Source organism: Stegodyphus dumicola, chromosome 2 (assembly GCF_044657685.1).
Source record: "Stegodyphus dumicola isolate Sdum_Otavi_A_Nest chromosome 2, ASM4465768v1".
NCBI lineage: Eukaryota > Metazoa > Arthropoda > Arachnida > Araneae > Eresidae > Stegodyphus > Stegodyphus dumicola.
The window spans coordinates 109,991,751-110,018,676 of record NC_140769.1 but is presented as its reverse complement, the minus strand read 5'-3'; the positions used below and the strand labels follow the sequence as shown (position 1 = coordinate 110,018,676).

Below are 26,926 nucleotides of genomic sequence, written 5' to 3'. Positions count from 1 at the left end.
AAAGGTCGTATCTTGGATCTTTAGATTATTAAATATGCTACAACACCACCATCTGAAAGAACTCACGGCAGAATTTCAGTCGAAGAACTAAAAGGAGCTGAAACAATGGTTTTCCGACTGATCAAATAAGAATCTTTTGAAGGATTGAAAGATAAAAGAATACGTGCTCTAGAACCTATCATGGATTCCAATGGCCTTATAAAAGTGAAGACACATATCTTTCAGAGAGGCGATGACGCTGACTTTCGTTACCCAGTTTTACTTCCCTCAGAATATTCATTAGTATTAAAACTGATCAAATCTGAACATGAAAAGCTAAGTCACGCTGGAGTACAATTCGTTATGTGCGCTTTGCATGAAAAATATTGGATCATAAAGAGTAGGAAGACCGTATGCAAGGTTATCCAAAACTGTGTACAATGTCGAAGGTTCGACTCTGATTCATATAAGATTCCTCAAGCGCCACTACCTGAAGACAGAATAAGAGATGCTTTAATTTTTGAGATTATTAATTATGAGATTATTGGTGTTGATCTGACGGGTCCCTTAATTTTAAAAGGAGGCCAAAAAACATAGATCGTCATTTTTACTTGTGCAATATATAGAGCAGTTCACTTAGAGCTAGTCTCATCTCTATCAACCGAAAGTTTCCTGCATGCATTCAGGCGATTCATCGCTCGAAGGGGTAGACCTCTCACTGTATACTCCGACAATGGAACCAATTTTGTTGGATCAAATAATTTGTTTAAGATCATAGATTGGAATTCTATCTTAGAAAATGCAACAGTTAAGAAAATTGAATGGAAATTTATTCCCCCTTCCTCGCCATGGTGGGGAGGGTGGTGGGAAAGATTAATTGGAGTACTAAAGAGAATTCTTCGAAAGGTACTAGGAAAATCTTCTCTGAACTATGAAGAATTGTTGACAATCATTTGTGACTGCGAGAGCATTATGAACAACCATCCTCTCACGTATTTGTCAGAAGACGTAAAGGATTTAAGAGATTTAAGACGTAAAGGAATTGAGGAAATCCGAATGGTGGAAAGGACCAGATTGGATTTCTCGACCTCCAGAAGAGTGGCCTATTGCAGATGGAGAACATCCTGACGTCAATATAGTAAATGGAGAGAGAAAACGAACTGTGTTTTCAGCCAGCAATACCACAAATACAGATAAATTTAACCTTTCTGACAATATTTCAAAATTCGTTTGTTTCTAACAGAAATTCCAGAGACTGGAGTTCCTGAATTAGATCTTTTGGATTCCATCAATAAAAGATACCTTTACAGAGCCAAATTGAGAAAAGATTTACGAAAAAGATTTCGATCAGAATATTTAGGGCAACAAAAACAAAGCTCAAAATTCATCCGCGAACCATCTTCTGTGAAAGTTGGTGACCTTGTAATTGTGTCCAACAACAAAAAAAGGATAAACTGGCACTTAGCTAGAATCCTGGAAATTTTTCCATCCCACGACAGACACATTAGATTAGTGAAACTGAAAACTGCACAAGGGGAAATTATAAGACCTACTAAGAACTTCATACCTCTTGAACTCAACTTTACACCTGAGTCGGATATGCAAGTGAGGTACAGAACTCGACGTATGACGAAATCTCAAAAGACTTGAACTACAGGTCAGTTGAGGTCCATCCTCTGCTGATACTGGACCTCAAGGTGAGAGTGTCGCGTTTGCTTACTAGAACTTTACTTCCACGGACGCCCTCCGGCGAAAGAGACTAAAAGTAGTCAGTTGAACGGCTGACGCGTCTAACAAATGTTGAAACAATAGACCGTCTCTGTATAAATAATGCTTGTAATCATTATAACTTGTAAATATTTTGTAGATATCTTTCATATGAATTAAAATTTCTTAAAAAATTTTATAGCTGTGTTCCGCAGTGTATCGAATTTCATCATAGAGACGGATACCGACAAGAAAGAAAGAAGGCAGTTCAGGGCAACCCTATTTAGAAGGTAAGTGAACTTATCTATTTAATGATAAAAAAATTTTAATAGTACAAAGTTGATAAAATTTTTAACACATATCGTGGAGAACTGAAATAGTTTGCTCATAAAATTTCCTAGTGATTTCTTCCTAAAACTTATCATTAAAGTTTCTTTTGTGAACATTTAAATTTTTGAATATTAAAAATTATGTATATGGTGGGGGGAGCATAAGAAGTTTTAGAGAAGATTAGGTGGGGCATAGCACAAAAGTTTGGAAGACACTGGTTTAATGGGAAGAACAGATTAAATAATTATATTTACAAAATCCCTCTATAGTTTTAAATCACTAATGGTAAAAGTGTGCGGTACACTTGATAATTTTATATAAAGAATGGTTCATACTTCCGAAAATGCAATTTGATTACTATGTTTTTTTTATTATTATTATTTAATTTAAACACTTTGAACTTTTGTCCTCCTCTTAGTTTATTAAAATTTTTTTAGTGTTACCTGGCAATTTTCAAAAGGTTGTTTCCAAAATTAGAAATTAATTAAAAATTTTATATAAATTTCATTTAAAAGATTCCCCACCACCCACTTTATCCACGCATACAGCAAAAATGAGATTCTTAGTTTGTTTGTAAGATGAAGAAATGCGTAAAAAACTGTTTCAACATTATTTTTTTTTCCCCCAATAGCGGAACCTCAGCGGACTTCCAATTGACCACTAATATGGCTAAATATGGTGGTCACTTTATTATGGAGGCACCTAATAACTGGGCCACTTTTGCCTCCTATGAAGAGACAGACAGTAACAGCCATGCTTTCGCCAGGATTTGAACCTGGGGACCTTTGGTATTGCAGTCAGCTCCACGAACTGCTATACCGTCTGAGTGGTGCATTAAATTAAAAATAATCTAAATTAAATTTTGAAAAAACTACTTCATCATATTGTATTGTCACTCAGAAACAGTTGGTATGCAGAAATTCTAGCAATGGCTGAAAATTCTACAACAAATTTTTTACCACAACGACAAACACCAGAAGTGAGCTAAATAAAAGTTTTAAAAAAATGCATGTGTTGTCAGCCTATTTTCTCTCTGAAAACTGATACTAAAATATACTTGCAAGTGTTCTGTGGCTTCAGTTTCTGGTAGGGCTTCACAAGAATTTGTTATTATACTAATTTAAGTATGGAACAGAAATATGATTTAAATTGAAATAAAAATAATAAAACTTATAATTTGAAAATAAGAGGAACACAGACAGAGCTTACATTGACAGGAATAATAAATTTTTCTCGTGTAGTTTGCTTTCCATTATTGACAAAAAATAGTTCATTTATTTCCTTATAAAAATTAATTATGCCACTACAGGGTTCGTACACATTTCTGCACTCGGAAATTAAATACTTTTAAGGACCATTAATGAAAAAATTAAGTACCCATCAACAAATGGGAATTGAATAAATTCAATTAAAGATTTACCTATGCCTGAACTTCACTTTTGTGATACTATCCTAACAATAAAATAGATCCACAAGTACAATGCATTATTATTAAAAATAATTTAATAAACATGATTATAAAACAAATTTAAGACCAAAATCAAATTTATAAAATTTATCAGCCAGCATTAGATATTTTACCCTTATAATAGTTGGGACATATTTAAAAAATGATTAGTGACATTTTATTTACGCTTTACTAATTTAGCTCTAGGTTGATATTTTTCTGTTACGTCTCATTTTGTCACGTACTTGCTCAGTTCAGAGGTTTAGTAAATAGCAGGTAGATTTTATGTCAAATGGCAAAGGTTAAAATGAGAAGCAAAATCATAATCAGCATGATTCGTTACAGAAGATTCGCTGTTGCCACCGCTAGTGCTTGCCGAGAGAGAGGCCTGCTGACAGAACAAACCTGAAAGCCTGATGCAGGCGCGCTTGACAAGTTTTGAAAGTTAGTTGTGCCTGTCTGGCGCAGTTTGTGTCATAACTTCGAGTTCCTGGGGTTGTAACCCAGTTAATATATTTTAAGGTTCCAATAAGCCACTAAAGCACCAGAGGTGATAAGCTGTTTTGTATTAATTTAAATCTCATTAGATGCAAAGGATTAAGTTTCACATTAATTTTCACATTTTTGGTCTGTATCTTGTGACCATAGTAAAGATTAATGAGAGGCAATAACTCACTTTAATATGCATAGATAACTTTTATGGGTGACCAGTTAGTTCCAAATAATTAAATTAGCTAGTTAGATAAGGGTACATAGTCCTTTTAGATTTATATGGCTACTATTAAATTTATTTTTTAAATATATTTATTAAAAAGGTACTATTAAAATCACAATCGATTAAATGTCACAGTTTAAAATACATGCTATTTATGACATTGACTCTTAAATGATATTAAGATAACTACACATTAAAAGCTACAAAACATTTATGTTTTGTAGCAACAGTACTCAGCAAAATATTTGTGCATCTTTTTAATTTGAAGCCTTTTCAGACAATTTGGCTATTATATCAATTTCCTTTTCTTTAAGCATCTTTTCTAACTATAAGATATTTGTTTCAATATCCAAACCAATATTTCCACTAGTTTCTATGTGTTTTATTTTTTAACTTGGCAATCTCTCAATAAAGTACCTATGAGGTTTTACTTGATCCGGTAAACATTAAATAGTCTAAAACCTCTGACAGACATGAAGCAAATGATTGCAATGTCTAAAAGTAACTACAAAGTTGGATAAAGGTTTTAAAAAAGCTACCTCTTTTTTAAAAAGTCTAGTGGTCAAAGGCTGGACAGTTTAATTTTAATCTACGCTGGCTCACACTTTAACAAACTCGTAGTAACCTAGTTATTGCATAACAGATTCAAATACCGTCAGTGATAACACAAAGATGAATAATTACAAATTATCGGAGCTGGTAGGAACTAATCCAGGGTGCAAGCAGTGGCCAGAAACAAATTCTGTCTTACAACTCCAAAAACTTAGTTTAACCCTTTCGCGACGAGTTTTTTTTTTTTTTTTTTTTTTTACAACAGAACAATTTTGATAACATAAACTATGAGTACGGCACTCTAGAATGCTAAAAATTAAGATGTTATATTTTTAGAAAATTTTGAACACTGATTTAGGACCGGGACATGTATGTCCCATCAGTCCTGACTGCTGGGACATATGTGTCCCAGTAGTCTTCAATGAGTAATTTTGTAAAGAAAACGAAAGATTTTCTAGTAATAAAAATTTAATTACGAATGGTATGGTTTGAAACAATCAATGCACAATGCGACATTACACAACGTGCACATTATTTTAGTGCGCGATTCCTTCTTTTGTTGTGCACATTTACTGCACCACCGTCGTGTTTTTGTTGTTACTGGCAGATAGTCACCAACACTGAGTAAGCTTCGTGACGTTTTGGATGGGCATCCAGTTCCTCATAGGCGTTGATACTGTGCATTGAGCTTTCCGGACGCCATCAAAGCTTCTGCAAGAGGTACAATGAAATCAAGAAGTGGGGTTTTTCGATGTTTGAGTTCGCAGTACGCAATCCATGAGTTGACCACTGCGCTTATCAATAGGCGAAAAAATACTTTTTTCCACCACTTGCAAGATTTTGGGATTGTATTTTGGGGAATGGTATCATGATCGATATCCATTTCACACTCGTCTGAATCGGATGAGTACTGCAAATTATGTGTTAGATCTTGAAAATCGGGATCGTCTATTTCATCATCCAAATCAATATCTTCGTCATCTGACTCTTCTAAAATTTTTTTGATTTCTTCATTAGTAAGTCCCCAGCGTCGAGTCATTTTAGATTGAATTAATATGTGCCTAAATTAAAAATAATAAGCAACTATTTCAAAAGTAACTGAAAAATATAATATCTAGAGAAATGCTCACGTAGGACTGTTGGGACAATGTGTTCCCACTATCCAAGACGAGAGGGACAAATATGTCTCGATAATAAAAACGGAAGTAAAACTTTGCCACTTACCAGTTTATTAGAGGTAATCCGCTTCGTGAGTAACTTATCTGGCCTTAGATTTATGGATAAATCAAAATTTAATCAAAAATAGGTGGTATTTTCCAAAACTAAACTATTTACGTTCGTAGAGTATGGAATGAGCAGCTACAACACTTCAAAAATGCGGGAATTGCATTATGTACGGTAGTGCCATCTATGTTCTGTGAATGAAAATACCTTCAAAAATATTGGCAGGACTGGTGGGAAAGTCTCCCATTAGACAGAGGAGCGTTTCTATCCCAAGAGTATTTTTTGAAATTTGCTTGGGACGTATGTGTCCCGTTAGGCGAGAAAGGGTTAAAAACTATCTAAGTAATTTTCATTCTGGTGAGGAAACGGAAAGGGAAAATAGCAAAGGCTGAAATTATAAACAACTGCTTAATTTACATAATAATAACTCTACATATCTTTGAAGAATAATTATCTTTCTCTTTATGCATTCGGTTTCTTTTTTCAATAAGTTTCCTCTTCATTTTAGAATTTTTGGATTTAATTAAAGATTTCTGTTATTCTAAAAAAATAAATGCACGTAGATTTTATAGGAAAAGGTGCTAATTTTATTTCTTTAGTAATGGGAACATTCAAAATAAATATGAAATGATATACGGTAAGGGCTAGTTAAGAGCTGATGTAGCAGAATTTTTAAAATTTAGTGACACACCGAGCAACAAAATCAAGAAATTGCAAAATTTTAGAATTTAGGATCCACAGAGATTGCATCAGGTGGAAAAATGTGTAACGTCAGCCCTGTGTATGATGCAAAAGCCATAGCCAGGGTTTTCAGCGCCCGGGGACAACTAAAGATTTTGCGCCCTCTCTTTTCAACAGAACATTGATTTGGTTCTAATATGCAAACTTTTCCTTGCATTCTGAATCCTGTATGCCAAGAATGAAAAACATTTAATTCTAAAATTTTGTAACATCAATTTGGCATCCCATGGATGCTGTGCCCGGAAACAGATGTCTCCCCCTTGCCCTACCCAAAATATGTCACTGGCGATGCATTGATAAGATTAATCTTTTAAATTGTCAGTTTTCAATTTCTTTATTTATAGAAAAATTCCTTTTTATAAATGCCTGTCCATGTGATAAGATTAGAAGAATTTTTGATATTTTCCATACTTGTGTCTAGTGGAAAGTAGAGAAGACGATGGGAAAATAAACATATTAAGAAAAAGACTTCTAGTACCAGAAGTAAAAAATTTAAATATTACCTTTTCATTGTTTATCAGAAAACTCTAAAAAGAGTAAAAGTTTATCACAAACTTTCTGTAAAATACATCCATTACATGTTAATACCATGAAGACATTTGTCTGAAATCTTCTAGATTTGTGAGCCTGTAAATCTTGACTTAAAATCCTTCTAAACTTTGTAAGTTGCATTGTCTAAAGTCCTAAAGAAAAATTACTCCTACCAATTCTGCAACAGCAAAAAGGCTGAAATATTTTTTATAAAAAATCAGAGGAAAACGTATAAATTTAATTTTAAAGAGAAAACTGATGATATTGAGCCAACTACAAGGGAAAAAGGAACTACTCTGATATGCGGCCTCAGGTCGGCAAATTTCTCGCCAAACCTCTACGCTGCCATATTACTATCTAAATTTTTTGTCTACGTTTTGAACTTTAAGCCTAAAATGTCTCTAAAAATGCAGTTTTCGCACATGCAAAAACTACGTTTTAAACACACAATTTAAGCTAAAAATCAAAAACAAAAACAAAAAATTTAGATAGCAAAAACGTAAAGTTTCTAACCAAAAATATTTGACAAGAATCCATGTACACAGCAATATGTTTTAACTTAAAAAAATCTACAAATTGCACAATTTAGGCAACGAATGAATCTACGAGCTACGCAGACCTCGCTTTAATAAATTAACATAACAACAATAAATTTCAAAGAATACCATGTACACAGCGTTCTGTTTCAACTTTAAAAAACATCTACAAATTGCACAATCTAGATACTAGGCACTGATCAACAAAATAAACAAAAATAAATTTTAAACAAAAAAACAACAATTACGACAGAAATTCATACTAAAAAACAATGAACATAACATTCTACAAAATAAGAACAAAAATAAAATAAAATGCACTTACCATGAATTAATGCTTTTTCGAACAGCAGAAATACTAATTTCATACCGCCACGTAATCACTATCGTATTTATATGACAGCCAGACACACTATCTAGAAAATTTATACTATGGTTCACAAATAAATAAAATCACAAATCTCTATTTCTATCATGCAGAGCCACTAAAAATAATCTCTTAGACCTTCTTTCGAGACCTCCAAATATCCACTGCCCCTCAACAGGATGGCCACAATATTTCCTTTTGCCGAACTTCAATTCAACAACTTCCACCATTTTATCTTTCCCCCTATCTTCTAAGACACAGACACGAACCAACAAACCAACGAGCTCCGCTGAAAGATTTTTTAACGTCAACAGGGTTGTCATACAATACGCAATCGCGCCAAAAACCAGCGCAAAACATATATCACCACATTTGGTAAAATTAGGGCGTGTATCAGAGTTATACCGGGAAAAACTCTCATTATGAAAAAATTACAACGAAGGCAGTTTTAATTAATTACATAGCTATTTTGCTTTTGCTAAGAATTGTTTCATAAATCGTGCTAAAGTGTAAAGCAGTTTTTTTCTTTTTTTTTTTTAAGCCCTCTGGGCGGCCAGGGGTTTTGCTAAGAAAACACAAATTTCCGAAAACTACTATGAGAACATTTTTTTTTTTTTTTTTTTTTTATATATATAATTTAATGTAAAAATTCTACTGGTATTTCAAACCTGGATTTGCTTTCTTTTGATATATTGACTTAATTTCGTTAACATATTTTAATATACATGTATATATACGTTCTTACAGATATCACAATAAGTATTCTAAACTGTATATATACGGCCTTGCCGCTTAGAGGTTTAATATTATTTCCAATGGCAGCTTATAAAAATACAAAAACAAAGAACATAGAATACAACAATACAATGAGAAAAAAACACCTGCAACAGAGTCCATTAATCAAACATATCTCTTGCCTCCCAGTAACGCTCGGCGAGAGAATTCTTGCGCAGAGCAGGACAATGGGGTACATGTGCGGCATCCATCACCTATCCAGAGCTGCACAGAGTGCATATCGGAGAAGAAAGAATTTTGAATCTGTGAAGATGATATTGTAGGCAGTCAAGTCCAGTAGAAAGGCAGAATTCAGCAAGGAAAGCAGTTATTACTTTGTTTATTTTTCAGATTCAAAATATTGCATAAGTCACCAAAATTGAAAGTAATGTCACTTTATATGATAGCGAAAAATAAAAATGTTTAATTTTAACATTATTTCTTGAATACGATTTCAATATATTAGCATTATTTTAATGAAACTGATCAACGATATAACATTTAAAAAAAATATCGTCGAAAAATTCCCAGATTTCCAAATTAAAAGTTTTCTACAGCAACTGATCTTAAAATCACCAAAATGTTGATAAGTCGCCAAATTTGGAACAGTTTAATAAAGAATTCACATTCCCAAACGCAAAAAGTTGTTTAAGAGCTCTTCATTAGAAAGAATGAAATAATTTTGAAATGCTTATGTTTCACTTCTTGCTCAGAAACTTGAGTACCCCACTGTTTATATTAAAAATAGGAACAAATTATAACCCATGAATCTATTCACCCATTTAAAAGATAACTATACTTGTCAATGAATCGCCAAAAATATTTGTCCAAAATGCTAATTCACATTCAAAATGGCAGTCGGGGAAAAAAAAAAAAAAAAAAAATTCAGATGATTAACCTTTTAACTGTCATGCCCGAGATAATCTCAGGCACAGCACTGGTGTTCGAAAAGTCACGCCCGAGGATTACTCGGGGTAATTTTTTTTTTTTTTTGAGTGCATCGTATTGTTATACCAGAATATATATCGGGAGACGTTTATTTCGGCTTCAACTCATTGTCAAACCCAACTGTATCTCGGGAAAAGTTAATGTGCGCTTAATTCAATAGATGACAGCACCTTTACTGAAGATTTCAAAGGTTAGAGGTTATAAGTTCTTTGGTTCAAAGTGCACGGGATCTTTTTGTTGTAAAATGGCGTCCAGGTTTTTGAAACATTATATAGATGATTTAGATTCTTCAACCGAAGATGAAGGATGTGTGTTTGACGAGCAGTATTCATGACACTTCCACAGTCAGCCTAAAAAATAAAAAATGAAGATATACTCAAGCCGAAGATTGTTTCTGACTACAGTCTAACTATGGGTGGTGTAGATCGCTGTGAGTAGGAAATATCCTTTCATCCAACAATCCGAAAACGTCAGAAAAGATATTATAAAAAGATATTTTTACATTTACTAGACAAGGTACTCTGGAACACCTATTTGCTCTATAAAAATGTAGTTGGGAAAGGTATTACATTTTTAGAATCTCGAATCCAAGTTGTAGAAGAGCTTTTACATAAATATGATGATGCAGCTTCTGTGCAAAAGAATGTTGGCAGACCACCTACAATAGATAACCCTGCCCGTCTTACTGAACGACATTTTATTTCCCATATTCCTCCTTCTCCTGTGAAACGTGAGCTTACAAAGACAGTGCAAAGTTCGAAAAAGGATAAAAATGGGAAAAAGATAAGGAAGGAAACACAAATCTGGTGTAGTGATTGTGGAGTTGGTTTGTGTTTGGAAAAGTGTTTCCAGTTATACCACACAAGACTGAATTACTGAACTACTAATAGATATTCACTTTTATTTATTTATTTTTCAGAAAATAATTAATTTTTTTCATTTTTAGAAAATAATGCTCCACTAGAAGCGAATTTTACAACTGCCATGTTGAGTGGCAGCCGCCTCAAGCAAATATGCAGTGGCTACAGAACTTTAAAAATTTTACCCATGTACTTCAAAATATCAATTTTTAACTACTTAAGTATATTTTATTTTGTACTAAACATTTGATTTTTCCAATAAAAAAAATTTGACAATTTGTGTACCCAAATCATCAAAATAACTTGACAGTTAAAGGGTTAAAATTAAGGACCTCTTGCCAAATTTGGTCAAAATTAAGGACTTTTAAGGAGCAAAAATTGATCCAAAAAAACGTAAGGGCTTTTAAGGACTCTTAAGGACTGTATGAGTCCTGCAGTATTTTTTTTTTTAAATTCACTAGAGTATACAGAGATTTTTTGTAAAAAGCCCATATATATACATATATTAACAAGCAAGGTAGTTAGTATATATATATATACAAAGCTTTATATAAAAAAGCAGTTAAAATGAACTTTAAAAAATACATACCACATCTAGGTACAGATGGACTGCCTTTCATAAAAAGCATTACAGGGGCTTTATTAATTAATTTCTGTAACCTAGCATTCAAGACCTATAAGACATAATAAAATTCAGTTTATATATTGCAGTAAAATCTACAAGAGTCAAAGAATTGCAGAACTCATGTAAGTAAATATTTATTTCTTTAGTTTAAATTTGATGAAACAGAAATAAATTATGCATCAGGAAAGCCCCTCCCCCCAAAAAACTTTTTGTCTAAAAAAGGATATTTTGTTTTACACATAGAACTTTTGGGGGGGTGCTGTTTTGTTAAAAAAATAGAAAAAAAATTGCTCATTTGCATTGTTTTAAGTATATATTTGGCTCCCCTATTCCCAAGAAAGAACCTAATTATGCATCAAGGCATTCAAAAATACCTAAATAAGACTTTTAGTTACTCTAGAAATCTGGAATTATAGTGTACATCTGTTTATTAGCAGAGATTAAAAAACTGCACATGTAGAATAGTCTGAACAATGATTTAAAAGTTGCCAATTTATTGCACTTTTTGAATTCTTTTCACATAATGTAGATCTTTTAATTTCATTGCAAATATTCTGGCTTAGAGGACTACCCTTTGATATCCTTCTTTATATATGATGATACTTAAGTATCCCTTATCTGTAATACTTCTTTATAAAGATAAAAAAAATTATTTACATTCAACAAAAAATTTCAAATATATATTTAATATCAAGACATTTAATTGCTCTTGAAAATATACTATACAGCCAGTAATGACTGCTAACCCTCTGAAACATAAACAGTATTGCCCATTTGTCATCAACAAATGCTATGATTTAATAAAAGGTCTGCGAGTTAAAAGTGAACATGCATAAAAGCTGCTGGTGTCAAAATTAACACATGATGTGTAATGTTCAATGTAGCACAGCTATCAGTACCCACAGATTCGGTCACTCCATCTGTAAGATTTCTAAAAATTCCAAAAGACAGTAGTGAATGTTACAGTAGTAAAATGTAAGCATGAGAAAGTTATTAAATTTCAATCCTTGTTCTGAAAGACCAAAAAAAAAAAATAAATAAATAAATAAATAAATAAAAATAAAAATAATAGACTTGGATTGCTAAATCCTCCTACACATGGTGTGAAATCAAATAGCAGACAGAAACTATAGCTACTTATTCTTCACTGGCTTAATGATGTTATGTGAGCTGTTATACAATGCTCAGACACTGAATTATTGAAAGAACAACTTGTGAAGTAATAAATTGCATTAGATGTAATGGAGGTCCAATGGATAAATTAAACTGAACATGTTATTCCCACTGTGAAATCTTATATAGGAGTAATACCTGTACCAATACTTTTTGGGGGGCTTCCCCATCTACTAGTTTTTGTTTTCTGAAACCTAAAGGCTATAAAAAGCAATACTGGGCTATTTCATTCTGACAACCCTGAAGCAATATTTTAGAGCTAGTTCGCTCCCTTTTAACATTCATATTCCCATTTAGAAGACAAAGATCATAATTCAGAGATTTGAGGAAAGTGGAGTGAATAAATTTGAGTAGCCAGTTAGAAGTCTTGATTTCAATCTAGATGAATGTTCTTAAAACAGCAACTGCAAATTGAGTCAAACCAAACTAATTAAAAACAAGGCAATCCTTTACCATTCTATACAAAGAGCAACTCAAATACCTTCAAATAGTCACAAAAACTTTGAAGAGAAAATCCTAGATGTTTTCAACTTCAGAATCAGGACATATGGTCTGCCTGTATTTATTTATTTCAAATAACCTTGGTAAAGGCTATAAGTAATAGTGTTAGAACGAGTCCTTTTAATGGAGCTAAGAGCTTTTAGGTGTCCAAATTACAAATTATAATAAAGTGCTCTTTTGTTATGGTTGTTAGCCCGATCGGTAGCATCTCCTTCTCATATTCTGTAGGCTCAGATTTAATTCCATACTTTTTGCAAATGCAGAAACCTGAAACTTTTCTCTATTTCACACAAGATGGGGGTGAAAAAGCAAACTCCACAATTTCTAATTGACTGAGAAATGCACAAAATTCTTCATCTGATCTTTCACTCACAGTTATAGTTAAATTAACTTCCATTTGATTGATTCCTTATAAATAGTAGCTAATGACCTTCCCCAATCCTTTCTTTCTTTTTCATTAGACTAAACTACTCAAAATTCTGGAGCTTTGAAAAATAGAATTGAAAGAATTAGAAGATTTTAATAAATCCATTCCCAATAGAAATTCCTAAAAGTAATTAGTACATTAATTCCTATCCAGTTATACTTTGTATGCAACACAAATGAAAATAATTTTAAAAAGTATAGAATTTTTTTACTTTTGCTAAAAAGTGAATCAAAAGCAGTTTTTTATAATATCTTTTGTCTTGCTTGTTCTCTAGAATCAAAACATTAATGTCTTCAAAATGAAAGGTAACGATAGAAAAAAATATAAATGTTTGATTTTAATGTTATTTAAAATATATAATTTTAATATATTTATCATCTTAATATATTATCTATGTTATTATACAGGTAAACAAAAATATAATAACAAGAAATATAAACTTCATAAACAAGCCACTAAATTACATGACATAAGGCAAAATTTTCTTATTTCAATCTGAAATCTTTAGTGTATTTTAGCTTTTTAATTTTGTTAAGTAAACAATTTTATTTCTTTGAGCCTTCATATCAATATGTTTTTATTATCCATTATGAATGAATCTTTTACTCATTTTAGTACGATTTATGAAAACAGAGGAAAGACACATGAAGTCTAGATTTAATTCATAAACTAGCTTTACAACAATTAAATTTTTTAAGCATAGATACTAATTTTTCTGGACAAAGTTATCAAAACTTCAAATATCATTTGACACAACATTTCTACATTACAGCACAATAAAGGTCAACAGGCTAATGAACTAGATAATTACTAAGCCGCATCATTAAATGAATTATTATAATAATTGAAGATCGGCAAACATTGCACATTATTTACCGTAGCTCTAAAATAGAGAAAATTAACAGCATTCAAAAATAAAAGAATACAACCCTAAATTCAAGGTTACACTATAATATATTGGGGGAAAACACTAATGAACAAATGAAAGGCAAAGAAGATAAAGACTATTTTTAGGGTACTTTTCCATTATAGCCATACCAACACATTTTGGCTTATTCTTTCCCCTTGCTTTTGGTTTAATATCGGACAAAATGGAATGAATGGAGACAACAACATGGATCATTAATTTCATGATAAAATTCTCCAAAAACTCACCATGGAGGGAAAACATGGTCTATGCATTTTTCTTTCCTTCTTTTCTTGAATATGTTTTTATCCATTTCCACAATTTTGTTACATTCACTGTATTTTTAACATTAGGATGAAATAAGAAAGAACTTTTCTCGTGTCATTTCTCAATAGCCATTGTCTTACAACTAATTGGAAGCAAGCTTCGGTTTGTAAAATGGATGTCAACTTCCAACACCATAAGTACATTAATTATAATAACTGGAACATGTGATCCAGTGAAGCACATTTATGTTCAGACATCTTTTTCTACCCTGCATAAGCAAAGGCTGCATAGCCAAACTTGCATTATCCAGAACTGAGGCAATAATATGCACCCCCTCAAAAAAGCAGAGTGGCTTTAATAGAAAAGTACCACTTTAAGAAAACAACTTTACAGAATCACAATGACAATTTCTGTTATTATTAAAAAAAAAAAAAAAAAAAAAAAAAAAAACATACTTCCTCTGGACTTTCATTTCCACATTTTTTTAAATGTTCTTTGAGTTTCTTAGAAAACATTGGGGCATTTGCTCCAATTAATCGGTCAATGGGAACTTGATTCTGAAAAGTTTATAGCATATTGTACTAAACACCACTATAATTTTCAACATAAAAGAACTTTCTAATATGGTCTTAAAAACTCTATATGCTTTGTAAAAATTAATGTTAAGATAAACAACTATTTAAAAAAAGTGTAAAAAGCTACATTAATCTTTTCAGAAAAGCATCTAAATAAATTAATTACAAGTGAAATTTTCTTTAAAATGTAATGGAATTTTATATGATGAAGTAATAGTGGAAGTGAGAAATTATTTTCTAAGATCTAAAATTAAATATAGCAATAACAAATAGCATGCTATTTTTCCTCATTTTTTATAATTACTAAACTTACTACTATCAAAATGAAACTGTTACTAATATGAAGTTTGGGGCATGGACAACAGCAAAAAAGTTTATAACCTATAAGTTAGTTGAATTGCTGAATGGTGCAGAAATTTATTTTTCTCAAACCTATTTTTAACAATGGAAGTAGTAATTACATCTCCATTTACTTTAGGTATTTTATAACTTTCAATAGAGCCTTTTATCTCAACTCTGAGCATTTACTTCTTCTTTAAAAAATGCGAGAAGTGGGTTCCATTCATCGAGGATTCTAGATAAGCATTTCTTTAAAGACAGCCAGCATGTACACACGTCTCAAAATTTTTCTCATTTTAGTATTATACAGCTATTGGAACTGTTTCAATTTTCCCTTCCTTTTAGAACTCCTTTCAAGATAATAATAAATATCAACAATGTGTTTATCCACATTTATTTGTAATGAAGCTGCCCCTTTTTCAGCTGCTAAATTTAAGATTTGACAGGTGCACCTCATAATCTGCAAATCTGAATTTTCCTTTCTTAAGATGCCTGCAACACCAGTCTTCAAACCTACCATTACTGGTGCATTATCGGCACCAAGTGCTAAGCAATTATCCAGAGGGACTGCATTTTCTTTTAAATTTTTAATAATTAACTGCCCTATATTAAAGCCTGTCAAATGGCCTTCTAAAAAGGGGACAGAAAGTACACTGCACTCAATTTCTGAAGACTCTAGATTGAAAAAAGAAACAACAATGGATACAGTTTTGAATCGGTATTATTGCTTCCATCCGTAGAGAGGCAGAACAGAGCTGTTTTAATGCAATCAATAACTGAAGATTTATTTTTCAAATTCATTTTTTTAACAATTGCACCTGTTTTGGACCTTGAACTTGAGTATTTCTTAGCGATTTCACTATCAAGAAACATTTTTCTAAATAAAGCTGCAGCATGACCTGATGCATTCAGTGGCAGGTTGTGCTCCAGTAAAAAGGCAGAGAACAGACATTCTGCATTAAGAACTTTTTGGTCCACTTGTTTCCGAAAAAAAATTTAATTTTTCATTTTTTTTCAAAACAACTCATGTTGTCCTTGTGTTTTCGTTTATGCACATGTTTGAGAACATCCGCCCTTCCACCATGCAAAATCAAAAAATTGCAATGACAGACATTACACATTGCAAATTTGTTATATTTCCTTGAGGAAATAATGGAAGGAAAGTCAACTGTGTAAATTTTTGAAATGTACACAGGTATTTCACCTTTCTTGCAGACATAACAAAAGATGATAATTTCTAAAACTATTTAGCAGGTAACTTTTACATATGCTGCAGCACCACTGCACATTTGTCTATTGGTACAGCAGCTGTTGTGCCATCAGTTTAAAGAAGGAGTCACGAGTAGCTTTTTCCCACTTGCATAGCTGCCTCACTATCTACATCTAACACGAATTTCTGCTGGGTTATTTCAAATAAAGTCCATAGTCTATCTTGGTGGGGTTTTGACCTCGGCAACCATAAAGGACATGCATGGTCTGTGCCGAGCATTCTTCGTGGTAGCATGTTACCTTCGTTCATGATAGCATGTTACCTTCGTGCTTAGAGAAAGTTATATACATTATGCAATGCGTCATCCACAAAAAGGGTGATCATATTGTAAGAGATTCATGCCCTTGCCAAAGAAGCACTTATTTTTTCATTAAGTGGTACAGTGCACTGAAATAGCATCTTTATAAATCTTTGGGGGAGTTCATTTGGTCAGCTGTGCAGACTAGAACAGTACCACGTTTTCTCCTATTGCCAAGTTTCGAAACTAATTTTTTGTTACAGAATATTTTTTCCCATGTTGTCATTAGTCTCCCTACCAAATCTGGTGGCATTCCAGCTGGTAGATAGGGCTGTAGATGGCTCTCAGTAGTGCCTGTTTAAAAAAAAACTATATGCCACCATTTGCAATCATACCTTGTAGAATTTCTAGAAACTTTTAAAGTTATTCCATAATTTTTGGTTAACTATAATTATTATTGAACAACAAAATGAAAATGATATTGTTACGAAAGTACAGGAGCGGTAAGATGGCTTTCCCGCAAAGCAGTTTTAGGGTTGCCATAAAATAGCTAGGAATGGCCGAGTTGCGACATTTGGCGAGAAATCGCCCATTTGGCGGCAAAATTATGCCATGGACGGATGGAGAACCTTCTGGAACGAATTCTTACCGGTTTAGCTCAGAATGTCGTCAAACACAAGCCGAAAGCTATATAAACCCTGCTGGTCCGCAGTCAGTTCATGCCTCGTCAAGTGCGAGTTTGTGTATCTCATCTAGTTAGTCCGTGCGGAGATGATCTAGTTGACAGCCAGCCAGCGAGTGCCGAGTGGGTCGTCGAGTGCATCGAAGAGTCTCTTAGGGTATCACAGTTAGTGCAGCGTCGAGAGAATGTGTTAAGCTCCAGGAGTGACTGAACCGTAGAGTCGGGAGCTGTGTTCTGTGTGCTGTCGAGTGCATCACAAGTTGTAGCTTGGAGAGTCTCGAGATGTGGAGTTCCGAGAACGGCCGAGCAGAGTCAGGAACTGTACTCTGGTGCTTTGTAGTGAAGCTGTCTCTACCTTTACAGCCTGATAACCTGAAGGCTGTGTCGCTGATTGTTCTAGCGAGTGTATAGTAGATCTTCGATGACTGTCAAAGTGACTTTGGAGCTGTCCTGATTACAGGGTTCGTACACATTTCTGGGCACGAAAATTAAGTACTTTTAAGGACCATTAATGAAAAAAAATTAAGGACCTATGAGCGAATGGGAACTGAATAAATTCAAATCAAAATATTATCTATGCCTGAACTTCACTTTTGTAAGGATTAAAAAATAGAATTTAATAAGTAAGGATGCATTATTATTAAACATGACTTAATTAACATAATTATTATTAAGTCTGATAATAAAATATATGAAATTTATCAAGGAGCATTATATATTTTACACTTATAAGAACTGAACATATTTGAAAGAGATAAGTGACATTTTATTTACGTTTTACTAATAGTTAGTTTTATGTTGATTTTATTTTATACCTTATTTTGTCACATACTTGCTCAGTCTAAAGCTTTAGTAAATAGTAAGCAGATTTTATGTCAAGCAGCACAGGTTAAAATGAGAGGTAAAATCATAATCAGCATGATGAACAACAAAAGACTGTTGTCAACTGCTACTGATTACCTGCAGGGGTTGTGACTCAGTTAATATACTTTACGGTTCTAATAAGCCACTAAAGCACCAGAGGTGATAAGTTGTTTTACATTATTTTAAGTCTCACTAGATGTGAAGAATAAGTTTTACATTTTTGTGTTTTATCTTGTGACTACGGTAAGGGTTAATGAAAGGCAATAACTCGCTTTAATATGCAGAGATAAATTTTAAGGGCGAGCAGTAAGCAGTTATAAGTAATTAAATTAGGTACAAGATAACCTTAGTCATTATGGATTCGCATGGTCACTATTAAATTTTATTTTTTTAGCCCTATTAAAATCCCAATCTAATAAAATTTTACAATTTAAAATACATGTAAAAATTTATGACATTGATTCTTAAACGATATTCAGATAATCACACGTAAAACATTTATGTTTTGTAGTAGTACTACTCAACAAAATAGTTATGCATCTTTTTAATCTGAAGCCTTCCCAGACATTTTGGTTAATTTATATCAATTTCCTTCTCTTTAAGCACCTTTTTTAACAATTAGGAATTTGTCTCAATACACAAAAAAATGCTCTCACTAATTTCTGCGTGTTTTATCTCCTAAGCTGTCAACCTGTCCACAATGTACCTATGAAGGTTTATTTGATCTGGTAAAAGTTAAATAGTCCAAAACACATCAACAGATATGAAGCAAATTATCGCTATGTCTGAAAGTAACTACAATGTCCGAGAAAGGTTTAAATAAGATTCTTACTTAAAAAGAACTTCAAAAATAAAGGCATGTTCTTATGCTAACAAAATCAATTACAGCTCGTAGTGATTTAATGAAACAAGAAGAGTCAAATTCAAACTAAAAATATGAATTAGTGGTCAAAGACTATACAATTTAATTTGATTTTAAGGCTGGCTCAATAACTCTCTATCATCATGACAAACTCAAATGTCGCCAACGGTAATCCAAGACTAATAATTACAAATTATCAGAGCGACAGGATCTAATGCAGTGAGCAAGTGGAGGTTAGAAACACACTCTTGTCTTACACTCCAAAAATCTCGGTTTAAAAACTGTCTAGGGGATTTGCATTCTGGTGAGAAAATAGAAAAGAGAAATTATAGTAAAGGCTGAAATTGTAAACAATTGGGTAATTTACATAATAATAACTGTACATATCTTTGAAGAATAAATTTGTTTTTCGTTAGATATTCAGTTTCTTCTTCCATGTTTTCTCTTCATTTTAGAATTTTTGGATTTAATTAAATATTTCTGATATTCTAAATAAACTAAATGCATTTAGAATGCATAGAAAAAGCTGCTAATTTTATTTCTTTAGTAATATGAACATTCAGAAGAAATATGAAATATATATGATAAGCTTCGGTTAGAGAGCTGATGTGGCATCATTTTTAGAATTTAGTGACACACTGAGCGATAAAGTCTAGAAATAGCAAAACGTTTATAACTTAGAACAGGCATTGGAAGCAGAATTTAGAAAGGCACCAGGCAGCAGAATTTACGATCCACAGAGACTGCATCAGATGAGAAAATGCCTAGTGCCAGCCCTGTGTGTGATGCATTAAGACATATTAGATGAATCTTTTAAATTTTCAATTCTCAATATCTTTATTAATAAAAGAATTCCTTTCTATAATGCCTGTTCATATGATAAGATTAGAAGCATTTTTGATATTTCTTATGTTTGTATCTAGTGAACAGTAGAGAAAATAAAGAGAAGATTAAAATGTTAAGAAAAGATTCTAATATCAGAAGTAAAACATTCAACTATAATGTTTTCATTGTTCTTCCAGAGATTAAATTGCGCCCGAGCCCTGCTACGGCACAGTTTAAGCTCTGTAGAAAACTGATGTATATTTTGAGAATTCTGAATATTCTCAGACAATTACATGGGGAAAGCTCTTACCATGAAAATATTAAAAATACATTTTTAATTAATTACATAGCTAGTTTGCTTTTGCTAAGAACTGTTTCATAAATGGTGCTTTATAGCATTACACCTTGCTTATTTTCCACATATAATAAATGGCTGAAATTACAATGTTCTAAAAAAAACTGTCGAAAATATCCTAGATCTCGGAATTAAAAATTTTCTATAGAAACAGATCTTAAAATCGCCAAAATTATGATAAGTTGCCAAAAATTTAGAAGGGTTTAATAAAAGAATTAACATCCCAAAAAGCGAAAAGTTGTTTAAGAGCTCTTCATTAGAAAAAATGAAATAATTTTGAAATGCTCATGTTTCACTTCCTGCTCAGAAACTCGAGTATCCCACCATTTAATATTAGAAATAGGAACAAATTATAATCCATGAATATTTGTCAGCGAATCGCCAAAAATATTACTCTAAAATGTTAATTCACACTCAAAATGGCAGTCGTAAAAACAGACAGAAATTTCTGATGATTAAAATTAAGGACCTTCTGACGATTTTGGCTGAAATTAAGGACTTTTAAGGACCAAAAATAGATTCCAAAAAACTTAAGGACTTTTAAGGACTCTTAAGGACCGTACAAACCCTGGATTAATATTGGCTTAATAAAGTGTGTTTTATATTCCATCAAGTGCTGTCGTCGTTATTCACTCTAAATCCACACGAACCCCGCTAGAACGTGAAGGAAGAAAATAAGTAACAACTGGTGTCAGAAAAAAAGGTAACAATATTTTTGCATTTTGCTCAAATAGTGTGATAATTAGCTACTTTCCTTTCTACAAACCATGATGCAAAGCAAACACATAAATACCTACTGCATGCCATCTATCTCAAAATTTCAAAGAACAATAAGAAAAGATTTCAATGGAGTTTTGCAAAGAATTCGTTTACTCTATCTCTGTTAGTGTACATGGTGCTGTGCAGCCAGCTCAGCACCAGCACTTTTGGTGCCCTAAACTTTTTCAAGTGTTTTTGTTTCTATAATGTTTTTAACTCACAAGGCCGTAGCTAGGGTTTTCAGTGCTCGGGGACAATTGAAGATTTCATGCCCCTTTTGTGTGCTGCCAAGAATGGAAAACATTTCATTTTAAAATTTGGAAATATCAGTTTGGTGCCCCCTTGGATGCTGTGCCTGGGGATAGATGTCACCTCTTGCCCAACCCTAGCTATGCTACTGTTAACTCAGTGCTCCTTTTCCACAGTTTAAGCAATGCACCCAACTCTTCAAGTGATGATATATTAGTTCTCTTTTGAATGTAATTTGCAAGTACTAACTGAAAATGCATAAAAAAATTAGACATTAGAAATAAAATTATACATATTTATTACACTTGCAATGCATTTGCTCCATTATTAAATAGTGAAGAATATGTATGCATGCTCCTCACACTGCACAAATACGGCAGCACATAGAACCAACAAATTTTTAACACACATAGTCCTCCACCAGCAGAATACGTACTTCAAAGTCCGAATTTAAATTTTTTAAAAAATTTATGTTACTGTTTTATGCAAACATATAAATATTTATTAAATAATTTCATAATTTAAAAGAAACGTGTTGCCACTTAGTCAATAGAAACTGATCAAAATAACCTGTTTTTATCTTCCATGAGCCATTTGGAAAAGCATAGGATATTTATTTATTTTCATATTTAATGTGTCTGCTACTGAAGGATAAACTACCAACAGATTTAAAAGCAATAAATGCAATCTTTTATTTCTATTATTATTAATCATTACCTGTACCCATAAAATTACATTAGTTAAACCCATTAAAATCATTATATCTCATGACCTAATATGATCACAGAAAAAGATTTTTAAAAATATTTTTAGTAATGAACCTGCAATGCCTACAGATTCTTATTATAGCTATTCAATAAAAAAGCATGTTACTAGTGTATACTGGATATCACTACAAGTATGGTTTATGTTTTTAGAATATTAAACTGATAATTTATTAGTTCCATACCTTTGAAATAGAAAAATGAAACTTGGACCATTTTGTGTAAAGGGTTGTCTGACTGATAATATGATTCTTGTAAAGATGCTTGGCTACAATTATTAATATAATCAAGTGAGTATTTAAACAATTACATTTCAACCCTTATTGTTATTACTTACTTCATTCTCAATGCCTCCCTTACCTGCTTCTTGGACCAGTGATGCCTCCTATATATTTCATTAGCACCCCCTAGTTGCCTATAATATGCATGTTAAGACACTATGCCCTACACCAAGACTTCTCAGAGTTAGGAGATCGTAGCAATTTTGACAAAACTGGAAACAATTTGTGGACGTGCAATGACCTAAATTAATTCAAAACCAACCTGGCAATACTACATGCATTTGGGAATTTGTGATAGTGAAAAAGCACTTGAATAAGAAAACACTTGAAAAAGCACTTGCATTAGCTGTGACAGGTCACTGTACATTCACTGCTAGCATCTCAAAAAAGGAATAATTTTAGCTGATGCTCTGAAAGTAAAAATTTCTGAGTGAACTGCATACGCTCTGTTTTTATCACCAGCTAGTGAAGGTACACCTAATGTACTTGATCTTAAATATTTGAGTTAGCACATCTACTTTAAGTCTATTTTATGAAGGAAATGGTAAAAATTTTCAGAACTTTTCAATAATATCTGATTGTTTTGTGGGGAAAATATTGTTTTCAAAACAACTGACATATTTATGGTCTAGCTACTTTATAGGACAAAAAAATAATATCGTTTTCCCATTTTTAACTCATGCCGTTTATTACCAATATTATCCTTAATTTGTAAGAAAATTCTTACAAACATTCTTGTTTAAGAAAATATTGCATCTTGTTAGTTTGTAACTTTGTAAATTTACGTATTATACAATTATTTAAAGAAAAATGCATTTGAGTTTTATATCTTGTTTTAAACCAAATAATTCTTTCCATTTGCTTGCAAACTCATTGAGCCTGATTACCACCCATACTTCAGATCCCAAAATCATGCTATAACTCCTTATAACCCTATTTCTCTGTTGATTGATGACAACTTGCAGTAGCTACTGTATGCATTTAAATACATAATGTATTTATAATAAATTATTGAAATATGGGCTAATTGTCCATTAAAAATTCCTTAACTGCACTCCATATTTATTGATAAACATAACTAACCTATTTAAAGTTATTTTAAAACTGAATAAAACAAACACATTTCTTCAAAATATAATGTCCATCATTTTTTAATAAATTTTTAATCCTAGAAAAATGCTGTTTAGAGTCTCTGCAGATATTCAAGTTATTTGTATATGGAAATAATCAAATAATTATAACAAAAATTAAATAAATAAGATAATTATAAAAGGGAAAAAATCTGAAACTCCCAGATTTTTCTGAGGTTTGCGAACTGCCCAAAAATTCATACCCTGTTAAAATTACTATTCTAGCGCTAATTTATTATGTGGATTCAAAGCAATCTAGTCAACTGATGACTGATATTTAACATTGATCTAAGCACCGATTTATATTATCAGAAGAAACTGCTTTTAATATATGAAATATAATGTTTTATATAAAAGGAAAGTGCAATCTTTACAGTACAGAAAAGTACAACCTTTTCCTCTCACAACAATTAATTTTGATGCCAGTAATCTTTTTAGGTACTATTTGGTTTTGAGGGCCATAAAAAATCGCCAAAGTTAATTTCATATAATACTTTTTTATTATTATAATTTATATAAAAAAGGCTAAACATGACTGCATGGAAGCATAACAGTAAATAACTATTTCAAATCATTATTATAATTTATATAAAAATTGTTAAACAAAACTGAATGGATTTCTCATTCACTATTTCGCTACCGAGTTATCGCTAAAGCATAATTTCATCTCTTTGGTTGTTCAAACATAATTTTCTATAATGAATGATGCCTTTTCTTTGAAAAAATTCTCAGTAAAGTGCAGAATCGCCCACTTATTTGTTTGCCGCTTTTTACAAGGGTAAAAACAATTGGATTTTTGTCAATTTTCTTTTACTTTCTAAGTGAAAATAGGTCGATGCGTACATAGATAAAGTCAAGGGTGTGCGCAGCGCCATTTTTGTGCAATTCTGGGATTTTTTTTCAAAGTGAAAATAGGTCGATGTGTACATAGACACCGAGTATGTGCAATTCTTAAAAACGCATCAAGCAGTGGGTGATTCTGCACTTTACTCAAAATTCTATTGCAGACTTTTCATGACGGGCAATTCCCAAATTGTTAAATCCATAGGATGTCAAAAAAAAAAAAAAAAAAAAAAAAAGATTTAAAAATTAAACTAGTATTTCAACTGTGTCTTAAAAATATAGAACTATATAAATTTATATAAACTTACGCAATCTGAAGTCAGAGCATACGCTAGATTTGGCGCGCTGTTAAATGGGCACGTTTGCTAGATTTGGCGCTTTTGCGCGTACATTTTCACTGCAATTTTTTTAAAGTACTCAAAACAGAATAATACCCCTTTATAAATTAATTCTGATCTTTTATTGTGATACTGAATTTCAGATCCCCCATTTCTCACTGTAATTTAAATATATCATTATGCATTCAAAATAGCAGGTCTTCTACATATGTTATTACTAAAACTTAGTCTTATCATTAAAATAAAAATACTTCCTTCTCTCATCCAAGATACCGAGCAATCCAGAAAAACTAAAGACAAAACTTGCTTACTTACCTGGGTAGTGTGATGTTAACTCGGAATAAAAACTCAAATAAGTTGATTTATCTAATTATATTCTATTTACACTACAAAATAGTACAATACTAAAATATACGTATTTAACAATTTCCGGGAAAGTTTTCTGTCCCTTAAAGTTATTACACATCTTAATCGGTTCACGTCACGAGGTCGAAAGGGAAAAACCCTTTTCTTTTCCTACTTCAATGACAGCCAATGCCATCTGTACCTCGTACATCAAGTAAAGAGATTTGTTTTAAATGTTTGTAAGATACTACTAATCAGTTTCACAAAATTATAAAATGCTTTTTTTGTGTGTGTGTGTGTGAATTATCTGTCATAAATAGAGGAGGTTAATTGTAAATTCCCACCTAACCTCCTTTTTTTCCAGTTGACTAAACCTCCTTTTTTCAAATTCTTTTTCGAAGATATCAAAGAAACTGATGAGAAGCTCCTCATCAAGTATACTAAAGTTTTAAAAATTCTGCATGGCAAAAGTACCTCATACTCACATATACCAGCCAGGCAATATTAGATGTCAGCAGCCACTTAAAAACTGAAGTTCCAAGCACTCGCATAAATTCTAGAATACTGTTTTGCAAGTGCACTACTCTTCTGCAAAGAAAACTTACATATCACTGCACATATCCCTGGCCTTAAAGCCCGAATCATTTAAACAACTGTAAATAAGGATAAAAGGTTAAACAAACAAAACTGAAAATGATAAGAAATTAAAGTCTTTAAACATTATGAATTAAATGGCAATGGACACAGTTTTGATACAAACTTATGCACTTTATTTTATCATCTTTCCCTGGGTAAACATTAGTAATTCACCCAAGCTTCAAATATGATAAAGTTTTATTCGTTTTCTAAAAAGATGCACCATATCGCCAACTTTTAGATCTTTTGTAATAATTCCCATGTTGTCATTTAGTATCATATTTCAGTAACTTGTGTATTAACAAGCAATTTTTACCCCATTTAATAATACCCACGTTGTCATTTAGTATCATATTTTAGTAACTTGTGTATTAAAAAGCAATTTTTCACTTATTTATACTAATATTTCTACATTAGTATTGGTACTGTTCTGTTATCAAGGACTGGGTCCAGAAATCTATGTATACAGTACAAAGTCCGAAATCCGGACCTCAAAACCACCGTTTTTCTTGTAGGCTTTTTTACGCATGCGCATTTGATTCCCCCCCTTTCGTGCATAATAAAACATCTGGAGAGTACAGTCCAGATTCTTAATTTCACTTCGACACTAAATAAAATAGCTTATTATTGAAGAAACAATCGTTTTAGCATAAATTTGTATGATCAGTAATTTGGCTCCGTTGCTGCATATCTCCTTGGCACACATCTCAAACTGAAACATTCCACATAGATACATCATTGATCTGATGCCAACCTGGCGAATCATGATTTATTATACTTTCCTTTAATCACCGCATGTTTATCAACACATAACAACTTGAGTAATGACTCATGTAGCAATGCCTACACAATTTTTTTGACTCATGTAGCGATGTCTAAACAAATGTTAGTAATTGAATAATAAAGGAGTACCGTAACCTTTTATGCCGACATTACACTTGGTGATGATTACAGATTTAA

At 32.2% G+C, this 26,926-nt stretch overlaps 1 protein-coding gene across 5 annotated transcripts in view; it reads right to left on the bottom strand.

The window, feature by feature from the left end:
* The window catches only part of Grx3 (Glutaredoxin 3), a 71,523-nt gene that overhangs the window by 27,447 nt on the left and 17,150 nt on the right, over positions 1-26,926 (bottom strand). For 4 of the 5 annotated variants that reach the window (XM_035362284.2, XM_035362301.2, XM_035362293.2 and 1 more), the window contains 2 exons: positions 15,067-15,168; positions 11,301-11,385 (listed from right to left, as the gene is read on the bottom strand). In XM_035362284.2, coding sequence (XP_035218175.1) covers positions 11,301-11,385; positions 15,067-15,168 — 187 coding nt within the window. The remainder of the gene's footprint in view (positions 1-11,300; positions 11,386-15,066; positions 15,169-26,926) is intronic. The other variant, XM_035362308.2, reaches the window with a different exon arrangement.